The 12,735-nt window shown below is 48.3% G+C and overlaps 1 protein-coding gene across 3 annotated transcripts in view; it reads left to right on the forward strand.

Moving 5' to 3' along the window:
• The first annotated feature begins 2,569 nt into the window (after positions 1-2,569).
• Tvp23a (trans-golgi network vesicle protein 23 homolog A) overlaps positions 2,570-12,735 on the forward strand; it is a 35,159-nt gene continuing 24,993 nt past the window's right edge. For 2 of the 3 annotated variants that reach the window (XM_032912189.1, XM_032912187.1), the window contains exon 1: positions 2,570-3,038. In XM_032912189.1, the coding sequence (XP_032768080.1) occupies positions 2,923-3,038 (116 nt within the window). In that variant the 5' untranslated portion in view covers positions 2,570-2,922. The remainder of the gene's footprint in view (positions 3,039-12,735) is intronic. The other variant, XM_032912188.1, reaches the window with a different exon arrangement.

Consider the following 12,735-nt stretch of genomic DNA (forward strand, 5'->3'; position numbering starts at 1 on the left):
GGCCTGTCTGTCTCTCTTCATCCCCCCTCAAGACTGAAGACAGTATGCTAAATCTGCAGTCACCAGGACTCCAGAACTGCAAACCTCTCAGGCCGACCAACTGCAGATGAAGTCAGTCTGTGATAGTGAGGTCTCACCTTGGAATAACCAGGTTGGCCTCCCTGTTGACATCAGTGTTGAGAGTAACAGTGTTCAGACCAATTGGCACAAGCTGAACAGTGAGGGACTCAGCCAGGACTGCTTGGTACGGATGCTTCTGGCTCCTGACTTAGCTCTCCCTCTACTGAACCTAAGGCTTGTATCCCTTGTACCCTGAAGGTGAACTTGGGGTCACTGGGCCCCTTCACCTGCTTCTCCCTGGTGTGTTGATTAAATCTCTTGTTTTCATTCTCACCCACTTTTCTGTATGTGTATGGGGACAGGTAGCTGAGCCTAGCTTACTCATGCTGCCAGATGCTGCCCTGGCTTCAGACATGACTGGAGCCGGCTTCAGAGCCAATGATAAACTCCCTGCACGGTTCTTGACCTTTGCCCTCCTGTCCTCTGCTCTGTGTGGGCAGCCCAGGGCAGGTGGAGAACAGGGTAACCTCATGTTCATACGGTGACCTTCATGGCTGATGGAGTGGTCAGTCCAGAGCTTTCCCACCCTGAGAATGTCAGTTAGCCCTGACGGGGCTTCCTAGGGGTTTTCCCACCCCCTGGCCCCAACTCAACGGACACCAGCAGCTGCTAGTCTTTCGGGTCAGAGGAAAAGCCCCTAAATGTACTACAATGCCCTCTCACCCCAACCTGGCCTCCACGGTAGATACTCTGCCCACGGCACTCCTGGTGGCTGTGGTTTCTCGGTGTCGTATCTGGGCCTGGAGCCAGCAATGGAGTAATGTTGCTGGGTTGGGGAGAGTCCACAGCACTTTCCAGAAAAACCTGCCTTCGTGGGCTTAGACGCTAATGCTTCCAGGATAATTGAGGCCTTGAGAACTGAACTCTCTGCTGCCCAAATAGTGGAACCAGACTCCATTCCAGCAGACACCCAGGCCCTTCCTCCAACACTGCCAGGTAGGAAGCTGGAGAGAAGGCCCTGGGTCTGACCCTGGGAGCACTGGCAGTCTGCTGGGCTGACGTGAGTGGATCATCTTGTCAGCTGAGCAGCAGAGATTTCAGAAACTGGTAGAACTGATAGTGGGTTTGGAAATTATACATTTGCATACGAATACACAGGCAAATGTGTGTGCGTGAGCATGCGTGTGCATGTACGTGTGTGTGTATGTGTGTGTGTGACTGGGAATTGAACCAAGAGCCTCTTGTATGACACTCCAGCACTCACCAAAATCATCTGCTTGTGCTTACACTCCCACCCCACCCTTCCTACCTCATTTTTTTAAATAAACTTTTTGAGATAAGATCTTGCTAATTTGCCCAGGCTGGCCTTGAACTTGTTTTGTATCTCAGGCTAGCCTAAAATTTGTGATCCTCCTGCCTGAGCCTTCCTAAGTTCTGTGATTATAGGCCAACATTACCATGTCAGGCACGGTTTGGAAAACACTTCAAAAGGCTTGGCCTTTAAGACGGTCTTCTGTCCTAGAAGTAGTTCGTCCCCTCCTCCTTCCCTCCAGACAGCATCTCTGTGGCCTAAAGAATGGAGTATGCAGCTGGCAGCTCTGGCACAGCCAGAGGATCCAAGGCGAGGTGGCTCCTTACTGCACTCCAGCAGGGCCTGGAAGGGAGGAACTAAAGCTTGAAGTTTGTGGCCCAGTAAGGGGTCACCAGGAGTCAGGCTAACAACTGCTTGTGGGCAGGAAGAAAGGGGAACTATGAAGCAAGGATATGGGGGCTAAGGAAGATTGTGTAGACGGTGGGGTGGGAATTGGGAAATGGCAGGGCAGGCATAGGGGAGACACAGTGACTCTGAAGGCCAGTAAGGCCTTCGCATGGCTATAGCTATTCTTCTCAGTATGCCCGTTTCTATGTCAATACCGCAGTTCCCAAGCCAAGCAACTAGATGCTGATCACACCTGGTTTTTGTTTGGTTTAGTTTTGTTTTTCTATGCAGCCAGGCAATCTTCTGCTTCAAATTTCCAGGAGTGCATGTCACCGGCTTGTACTACTATCTATGCCTGGTACAGAAGAATTCGGTTTTTATAGAGCCAGCAAACTCTGCTTCCAACCTGAGCTCAGCTTCTGGATACCAATGTACATTCATGCTTTCAAACAACACGCACGCACGCACGCACGCACGCACGCACACACTGCCATCATCCCTCGCTGTCCTGGGTCCCACTCCCTCTCTCTCTCTCTCTCTCTCTCTCTCTCTCTCTCTCTCTCTCTCTCTCTCACACACACACACACACACACACACACACACACACACACACACACACACACCCTGCTATCATCCCTTACTGTCCTGGGTCCCGCGCCATCATCCTTCACTGTCCTGGGTCCCGCACCTTGCTCAGTCCTGCATCCTGCATGTTGAACCCTGCTCTGTGTGTTATACGGATGCCCCAGCTTCCCTGGGAATCCTCTCTGGCTCCGCCCCAGCCCGCGACTGCGCACTACCGAGCCCCTCCCCCATAGACAACTGAGCTGAGCTTCCCAGCTGGAGCTCAAACCAGCTCCTAGCTGAGCATCCTAAACCTTGGGCGGTAAAGGGCGGAGCTGGAGGCTGTGCTGTAGGGTCAAGTGGTACCCGAGAGAATGAAGCAGGTAGGGCTGCAGGGGTATGCCGCACTGGGAGGATAATGATGAAAAAGAGCTTCACGGAGGTAGATGCACTGGCATCAGCTAAGACTGAACAGGGCCCCTAGTAGTAAGGAGGGTGGGGAAAGCCTAGGTTACCAAGGGAATAACGCTAGGAGGAGCACAGCGATATATCCGGGAAGAAAGGGTGCTCGTGCATGAAGGCTACCTGTGCACTTCGAGATGGCCTGCCACCTATCTGTTCCTGGTGTTCCCCAGGGCCTAGTGGATGATACTGAGGATGTGTCCCTGGACTTCGGCAATGAAGAGGAGCTGGCCTTTAGGAAAGCCAAGATCAGGTATGTTGACTCATTGGTCCCAAGCTGCATATTCATTCATTCGCCAACTCCTTCGTTCGAAATGCTACTAAATGCAACTACTGTGTGCATGAGTTAAACAGACCCAGCCGCCTTTGAACCTAGAGTTTGGGGGCGGGGCCAAGGGTTCTCATGCTTTAGCACAACCCCACAGTTGAGGGGGCGGGTGGTTTTGAGGCGGTGACTATTAAGCTGCGACTAGATGCTGAGAAGCAGGCGGCCATAGGAGGCTCTGGAGGGAGAGAGTTCGAGCTAAAGGAACAGCAAGTGCAAATGCATCGGGACAGAGAGGGAGACAGCCAGAAAGTGCTTGATGCTCAAGTCAGCCATATTTATCCTTGGTCAGATCACATACCTGCTTGGCACTTCAACATCAGAAGGCAGCAGGTCCAAGATGGAGAAGTGACTTGGCAGTATGCTTGCCAGTGGCCTAAACCCCTGATCCTTTTAGAAACATTCACAGCTCTGCCATGCCCACTTGTCCATCCTGCCCATCTCTAGCATACTTAGAGGTTTGGTACCTAGTGCCTCCCCTTTGTTTTTTCTGGTACTGGGAATGGAACTGAGGGCCTTGCACATGCTAGGCAAAAGCGCTACCTCTCAGCTACACCCTCAGCCATTTACTTTATCTTCCCCTCCCATCAGATCGTTGGATCCAAATACAACAGACTCTGAGAACAGAATAAGTACATTAGCTCTCCACGATCACTGTAACGAATTATCATAAACATCCTGGCTTCCTGTAGTTCAGTTGGTGGAGCTCCGGCCTAGCACGAACAGACCTCTGGGTTCCATCCTAACCACAGCATCAACAAAGCATGGAGGTGTGTGAGCACAAGCGATCCTTGTACCTCTCAAGAATAAGGGCATTTGTAACAATATCTCAAGCCTACTCAGCAACCTAGGCTGATTTACACCTCTGAATCCTTTACTATGCGGGGTCTGGGTGTGTAGTTCCGTTGGTAGAGTGCTTGCCCGGTATGCATGAAGCCCTGAGTTCCAGTCCATTCCTAACACTAAATAAACTGGGCCTAGTAGCACATAACTGTAATCTTAGCGCCAAGGAAGTGGAGGCAAGGGTATCAGAAGTCCCTGGTCACCCTCAGCTACTCAGTGAGTTCAGAACCAACTTACACTACTTGAGCCTCTCTGTCTCTGCCTATCTATTTCTGTCAGTCTCTGTCAATCTCTCTCAGATCCTTTACTAAAGGAAGATCTCCTTTTCCATCTAATGTAACGTCCACAAGTTCCAGAGATTGGGACCTAGATATTGGAGGCCCGTTATTCATCCTTCATGCTGTAGTGATTGAAATCCTAAGCGGAGGAGTTTATAGAGCACCTAAACAATTACATGTTTACTGCCTGGTAAATATCACCTGTAAGCCTGACCCTAAGCTGGCAGCTGGGGCTTTGTGGAATACAGGACCAGCCCCTGCCTATGGAGTTGCCCAGGCTAGTGTGTAAGGACCCTTCTGCCAGATAAAGGTTAGGCCCTGCTTTGTTGTGTGACTGCCCTGTACAATCCTTGCTTGCTTGATTTCAGCTGGCTTTCTCCTCCCTTATGCTGCTTGGGAGTCCCTAGGGAATGGTACCACCCACAATGGACTAGATCTTCCTCCTCCCTTAGTAAACAATCAAAGCAATTCCCCAACCTGCTCTGGATTATTCCACATTAGACTCTTCTCAAGTGATTCTAGGTTGTATCAAGTTGACAGCTAAAATCAGTGAGCCCAGATGTGGTCATCAGCTATAATGTGGTCACTAGCTACCTGTGGCTATTGAGCATTGCACTGTGGCTAGAGTTATGGAATTTGGTTCTGTTTAATTTTGATGTAAATGTAAACACCCACATGTAAGAGGTATTTTTCAGTGGAAGGATTTGGCTGTAGCAGTGTTAGGGTCAGGACTGCAGGATGAAGACAGTGCCCTAGTCTCTTTCCTGTTGCTGTGGTAAGATGCCTGACAACTTAGAAAAGGAAGCAGCTTAAGGAAGGAAGATTTAGATTGGCTCACAGTTTATCAGCCAAGTGCATCACATTGTGGGAGTCACCATGGCAGGAGCTTGGTGCAGCTTGTCACAGTGTGTCAGAAAGTATAGTGGAATGCTTGTGCTCAGCTCCATTTTCCTTTTTATAGGGTCTAGGATCACAGCCTAGGGAATGGCACTGCCCACAGTGGGTAGTTCCTCTTACTTCCATCAGATTATTCAAAGTAACTCACTGGGCATACTGAGAGTTCTGTGTCCCAGGTAATTCTAGATCTTCTGTACTTGGCCCATTGAGATTACCCATCACAGACTGGTTTAGGGACAGAAGAAAGCAGAGGCTGGGAGGGTGGCCCAGGACACCTAGGAGGTATGATCTCCCTTTACTGTATGGTGCTTAAATTGTGGATGATGGAGAGGGAACTGGAGAGATGGGTTATTGAGTAAGAGCATTTGTGATGTAAGCATGAGGACCTGGGTCAAGCATGAGGATCCCCAGCTCTCACATAAAAAGCTGAACGTGGCTGTGTGTGCCTATAACCCCAAAACTTCGATACCGGCCACAGAAAGATTACTGGGAGTTTTTGGCCACTAGCTTAGCCAAGGAGGGGGAGACAAAATGAGGTGAGGTCCAGGTTCAGTGAGATACCCTGTCTCAAGACCTTCTTCTTCTTCCCTGCCACACACACACACACACACACACACACACACACACAAACACACACACATTTTGGTAGCCAGTTTCAGTGGGCAGCAGAGAGGAGACCCTGGGAGCTAGAGGAATTACATTTACCACAGGTGGCAACTGCTCACCCATCTGACAGCTGCCAATCCCAGAATCCTTTGATGCGCTCCCCAGCCTGCCTGGGAACTTAATGGGATCCCCAAGGGCTCTGCTGGTAGGCAGTCCTGTGAATATTCACTCAGCATTGTGGAGAATTGGGTTCTTTATTTTGTTTTGGTTTTAGTGTCATTCGTTGAGACACTATATAGGGTCTCACTATATAACCCAACTGCGAGAATCCTCCTGTCTCCACTTCCCAAGTGCTGTGATTACAGATGTCACCCACACACCTGGCATAAAAATTATTCTATTTACTTTGAGGGAGCTGGGGACAGGGTCTTATGTAGCCTAGGCTAGCCTTAAACTCAGTGTATAGCCAAGGATGACCTTGAGGTTCTGGTCCTTTTGCCTTTTCTTCCCGAGTGCTGAGGTTACAGGCGTGAGCAACCACACAGGGTTTATGTGGTTCTAGAACGTCTTAGTTGGAGTTTCTTTTGCTGTGATAAAAACGCCGTGACCAAAAGCAACTTGGGAGCAAAGGGCGTACTTGGCTTAAACTCTCAGGTCACACTTCATCACTGAGGGAACTCAGGACAGGAGCTGAAGCAGAGGCCATGGAGGGTGCTGCTTACTGGCTTATTCTCCATGGCTTGTTCAGCCCGCTTCTTATGACAACCAGGACCACCTGCCCAAGAGTGGTGCCATCCCCAGTGAGTTCCACCCTGCCCCCCACATCAGTCATCAGTCAACAAAAATGCACTACGAGCTTGCTTATAGGTCAGTCTTATGGAAGCACTTTCTCAGTTGAGAGTCCTCTCCCCAAACAACTCTAGCTTATGTCCGTTGACATAAAACTGACCACACAGGGCTTGAACTCAGCACTTAGGCAAGCATTTAAGGGGATTCTTAACTGGGGTGTCTGGGAATCTTTGAAAACTCTTATCCTTCACATAGGTCATTCTATGAAATATGTGAGACACAATCAAAATTGAATTCCATTATCAAGGAGGCCAAGATCCCCCAAAGCTCTGAACCAGTAGTATAGCATGAAGATCGTTGTGAGAAACTTTCTTCTCTACTTTGCAGTAGGAAATTCCTAATCCTGTGTTGATTGCATGTTGACTTTGAAGTCAGATGCTATCATAGAAAGGGTTAGAGCCAGAGTCCCCTTCTGTTATTGCTCAGTGGCTTTGGGATTGTGGACAGGTAGGTCACTTACCATGCCTTGCCTCCACCGGCCTATCTGTAACATGCAGAGGTTGGACCTGCTTAGCCTCAGTGTGTAGCTGCTAAGGAGGTCACTCAGTAACCATTTATCTACTGGGTGCCTGATATGTGTCCTGTCATTGTTGTCCCTGTTCCAGTTCAGGGAGGTTCAGCGTGTGGCTATGGTTCCTTGGACACCAGTGGAGGGTGTAATTCCACAGCACAGTTGAAGAACACATACCTGCCATCTTGTATGTGCATGGGAGTGTGCGAGAGTGTGTTTGTATGAGTGTATGTAAGTTGTGTGTGTTAGTGTGTGAGGGTGGTGTGAGGGTATGTATATGAGTGAGTGTATGAGGATAGTGAGGGTGTATGTATGTGAGTTGTGTGTGTCAGTGTGTATGTCAATGAGTGTGTGAGTTTGTGTGTGTCACTGTGGGTGTGAGTGGTGTTGATGAGGGTATGTGAGGATGAATGTTTTTGAGTTGAGCATGTCAGTGTGTGTGTGTGTGTATGTGTGTGTGTCAGTGTCAGTTGTGTGTATCAGTGTGTGTCTGTGTGTGAATTTGTGTGTGAGATGGAGTGTATATGTGAGGGTGTGGGGTGTGTGTGTGTGTGTGTGTGTGTTTCCCAGCTAGCTTAGCATTTCTTTTTCTTTGTAGTTATTCTCTTGAGGCCAGGTCCCTATGTAGCCCTGGCTGACCTTAACCTGTCTTTGGGCCTCAGCCTCTGAGTATGGACTCACAGGGCGATGCTACCACACCCAGTCTGTTTTTTATTTTATTTTATGCTACTTTTAGGAGACAACGTCTGACCTCTGTTATTCCCAATATGCAGGGCAATAGTGTTGGGTAAGTTTGCTTCACTGTAAATTAGAACTTCTTAATTCTGCAAAAGTGAAACTTTCAAACCTTTCTTCATTCTTATTAACCACCTGTTAGCCACCATTCTACTTCCTGTCTCCACTTCATGAAAGTGGAGTCAAAGCATTTGCCCATCACAGCAGCTTCCTTTACTCACTATAATGTTCTCTCTCTCTCTCTCTCTCTCTCTCTCTCTCTCTCTCTCTCTCTCTCTCATTCATTTCTTTATTATGGTTTCTCAAGACAGGGTTTCTCTGTGTAGCCCTGGCTGTCCTGGAACTCACTCTGTAGACCAGGCTGGCCTCAAACTCAGAGGTCTGCCTGCCCCTGCCTCTGTCAAATGTTCTCCTCTTTTAAGACTGAGTATTAGTCCATTTTGTGAGTCTGTCACACTCACGTATGGACAACTGGGTGACTTCCACCTCTTGAGCCTGGTGACTAACACTACCTCGAAAACGGGTTTGTGCACCCCACCTTTGAGACCCTGCCTTCAGTTCTCTTACATATATTCCCAGCAGTGGGGCTGTGGGCTAGATAAAGTTCTCTTTTTGTGTTTTGAGGAACTTATGAATTGTTTCCCAGAGCAGCCAACATTTTACAGACAGACAGACAGCAGAAGCTTCCAATGTTCCACGCCCTTGCTAACTCGGCATTTTCTGTAGGGTTTTTTGTTTGTTTGAGGGTTGGTTTTGTTGTTGATGTTTTAATTTTTGAGGTAGGGTGTTGTGTAGTCTAGACTGGCCTCAAGTTCCCTATGTAGCCCAGAAGGACATTGGACTTCTGGCTTTCCTGCCTAGTACTGGGACTCAGGGACCGTGCCTCCATCCCCAGTCCAGAGTGCCGGCACCAAGCCTAAGACTTCATGCTAGGCCAGCACTCTCCAAGCTGAGCTGCATCTCCTGCCCACGAGATGCCTTCTTCTTTTGAGCAGGGTCTCATAATAGACTACGTGGGCCTCAAGATCATGTATCAGGGAGACCGTATTGTGTATATGTTCAGTTAAAATGCAACTGTGTACCATTAACTCACTGACAGTCTGAAGCTCAATGTGGCTTTGGGTATACTCACGGGGTGCAACCAGCACCATGACCTCCTTCCATATTTATTTCACCACCCCAGATGGAAGCCCTGTACTATGAGACAATCACTCCCCATCTCTCCTTCCCCAACCCCCAACGGGCCACCAAAGTACTCAGAAGTGTTTATTCCAAACATTTAATAGAAATGAAATCTGTGTCAGAATTTTCCAGAAACAGAGAGAAAAATATATGTGTGTGTGTGTGTGTGTATGTGTGTGTGTGTAAGTGTGCACGTGTATGTGTGTCTATGTATATATGCAGGAATGTATGTGTGTGTGTGTGTGTGCAAGCAAGTGTATGTGCATATATGTATGTGTGTTTGTATAGATGTATTATGTTTATTTGCATGTTTGTGTGTATGGGTGTATTCATATGGAATCAATAATTGTGCATTATACACATATACATATATATCCATCCAGACATGGATATTTATCAATGTCTGGAGATTTATTATGAGAACTTGACTGACATGGTTTTGGAGCCTGAGAAACCCCAGGATCTATCAGCAAGCTGGAGTTCTGTGAGTCAGTGAGCCCCAGTCTTGGAGAGTTGAGGCCAGTGACCTGAGGCTCAGTCTGAATTAGGAAGTGTAGCGGTAGTTTGGCTATCCCACTTTGTGTGCCGGATGGGTCACACGCACATACCCACCCAAAAGCTATCTGAATTTGTGAATGAAAGATACACTCACGCACACATGCACGCATGCACACACACCAATTAATTTTTTAAAAAGATTTATTTACTATATATAAATACACTGTAGCTGTCCTCAGACACACCAGAAGAGGGCATCAGGTCCCATTACAGATGGTTGTGAGCCACCATGTGGTTGCTGGGATTTGAACTCAGGACCTCTGGAAGAACAGTCAGTGCTCTTAACCACTGAGCCATCTCTCCAGCCCCAGTTAATTTTAAGTATGCCCTGACTAGGTCAAAGGTTAGGCGGGTTTAAGCCTCCGCCTGGCTAGCATACATTTCCCTCCAGTACTCCCGGCTCAACGGCTCCTAAATCTGTGTTTTGACTTTGCTTCCCTGTTTCCTTCTGGGCAGCCCCTCCCACAGGGCCCTTTCCCTTCCACCTACATTTTGGATGAATTTTCTTCTGCAGCTCTAAATCTGATTTGTCTCCCTTGAAGACATGGCAATCCCTCCCTTTTCTCTCTCACAGTCCCTTGCCCATGCAAATTTAAAGGTCCTGGCTCAGTCTACCTGCTCAGCCACTGGCCGTTGGCTCTTTATTGACTGATCAAAAACCATTTGGGGACAAGGTCCTTCAGCGTTTGTACACATAGATTCCTGATTTGGGGGCCCAGATTAATTCTAAGCATTAGGACCAATCCCCAACAGCTCAGTCTGGGTCCAAGGTCTGGGGCTGGTTATACTAATGTCTGAGGGAGGAGGAGATTAGTGTCCCAGCTCTGTCTGAGAGGGGAGCCCTCTTCCTCCCACTATGCTTGAGGCCCTGGTAGAGGTCTGAGCTGTACCTGCTTTGGGGGAGGGGCTCTCCCATTCAAATTCCAATCTTTTCTGGAAAGAGTGTTTTGCGTCCAGCTAGGCACCCCTTATCTCAGTAAATTAACATTTGAAATTATACAACGTGTGACCTGTGTCTGTGAGAGAAAGACGGATAGACACAGACAGAGAGACAGAGTGCTTAGATACATATATGCACATGTGTGTGAATACGTATGGAGGCCAGACAAACTTAGCCGTCATTCCTTGGGACCCATCCACTTTGTTTTCTGAGACAGGGTCTCCCACTGGGACCTGCCCTGAGTCTAGGCTAGCTGGCCAGTAAGCCGCAGAGATGTGCCTGCCTGTCCGTCTGCACTGATTACAAGCAGGAACTACCACACTTGCTTTCTACATGGTTGCTGATGGTTGAATTAGGGTCCATATGCTCACACAGCAAGCACTTTACAACTTACCACGTGGATTCCAAGTTTTTCTTTCTGGGTATTTAGCCACGTTTATTTCCTTTTTATGACAAGCATACGGGTGTATCGCACTTTGTTACCCATTCATAAGTTCTTTGGTTATCTTTGCTTTTCAGTTCTCATTCCTAATGTCACTGTGAGCATTGTGTCCATGTTTGGGGATGTGGCATATGTTTCAGTTCTCGGAGGCACTCACCTAGAAGTGAAATCCCAGAGGGCTGTGGTAACTCAGCTGGACTGTGTAGCAGACCATGTTTTAGCCAGCGAGGGGACTTTTAGCCACCTTCAGGAATGCATGGGGTCAGACTAATCTGACCTCAATCCAACATCCCCCAGCCAAGCTCTTGCACCCAGGATTCAAGTCATGGATGCCTGTGGAGGCATGTGTGGGCTTTTGAGCAAGGTTGAGCTCCTGAGCTTCAGGAAGGACACAGAATAGAGGCCAAGCACCACTAGGAGAGCCAGCCCAGCTCCTCTTGAATTACAGATGGTTGTGAGCAGCCATGTTGGTGCTGAGAATCAAACCCAGGTCCTCTGCAAGAGCAATCAGTGTTTTAACCCCAGAGCCATCTCTCCAGCTCAATGGGATCATTTTTTTATGTAGCCCAGGCTGGCCTTAACTTATTATGTAGTCAGTAATAGCCTTGAAATTCTAATCCTCTTGCCCTCTTGAGTGCTGGCGTGTGTGCCACCACTCCCAGTTTATGTTGTGTTGGGATCAATCTCAGGGTTTCTTGCATGCTAGGGAAGTGTCTGTAGACCGAGAGACACGCCCATCTCATGAATATAAAATTGAGAACTCGGTCCCCTGCTCTCAGACACTGCAGGAAGTCACATGTCAGTGGGTTGCAGATATGCAGGCAGGCATCTCATGGAATGAAAACTATCCACAGAACACTGAGTTCCCTGTGTTGCATACAGAAACTGTTTTCACGGGGAGGCTTGGATGGGATTAGATGCTTTCAGAGTGAAGAAAAGCAAATGCCCAGCAACCAGGCGCAGGTTATCCAGCACCTCCCCCACACAGCACCACTCTGTAGCCTATGCATGAAGATTCATTGCCTCTGCATGGTCGGCCTGTGCTATGGGGACTATTATATTGTAGGATCAAGGTTAAGGAAACCGAGGCAGAGTTGAGTGTGTTGCTCAATATCACAATGGTATTTAAGTTCAAGGGTCTGAACTCGGCCAGCTCTCGAGCCCACGTTTTATGTTACATCATACTCTGTAGTATCCGCACGTGGAGCTGAGTTTGACTGGGAGACACTGGATTAAGAACGCCTATCTTTATTCCCTGGGGAAGACGTCTATGTTGTGTAGAAAAAGAGATACCGTGGAATCGTTCTGTTATTATTGGAGGCGTGGCCTGGGACTCCATGGCAGCCAAGGATGACGTTGAAGTCCTGACCCTCTGATTTCTATTTCTCCCGTGAGATTACAAGTATGCATTGTCATTGCCAGGGTCATATTCTTATCTGTGGTGGAGGGACCTGTGCACCGTGGGTCATTAGCGCATCCCTGCCCTCTGCCCACTGAGCACCAGGAGCATCCAAACCGTTGCTTGGTGGAAACCAAAAATATGTCTTCAGATACTGTACATGGCCCCTGTAGACAAAATCAGTAATCTGAGAACTGGAATCAGGAATATTCTCTTTTGGGAGTTCAGGGTCTTGTTCTTCAGTTAGTCGGTCCGTTTTTTTTGAGGCCAGTTTCTGGACTGACCTCGGTTCTCTAGTTAGCCAAAGATGGGTTTGTATTCCTGATCCCCTTCAACAGCGCCTGCATGCTTCCAGCTTCTCTCTCAGGTCTGGGTTGACATAAGT

The sequence above is a fragment of the Rattus rattus genome, chromosome 9 (assembly GCF_011064425.1).
Source record: "Rattus rattus isolate New Zealand chromosome 9, Rrattus_CSIRO_v1, whole genome shotgun sequence".
In the NCBI taxonomy this organism is placed as follows: domain Eukaryota; kingdom Metazoa; phylum Chordata; class Mammalia; order Rodentia; family Muridae; genus Rattus; species Rattus rattus.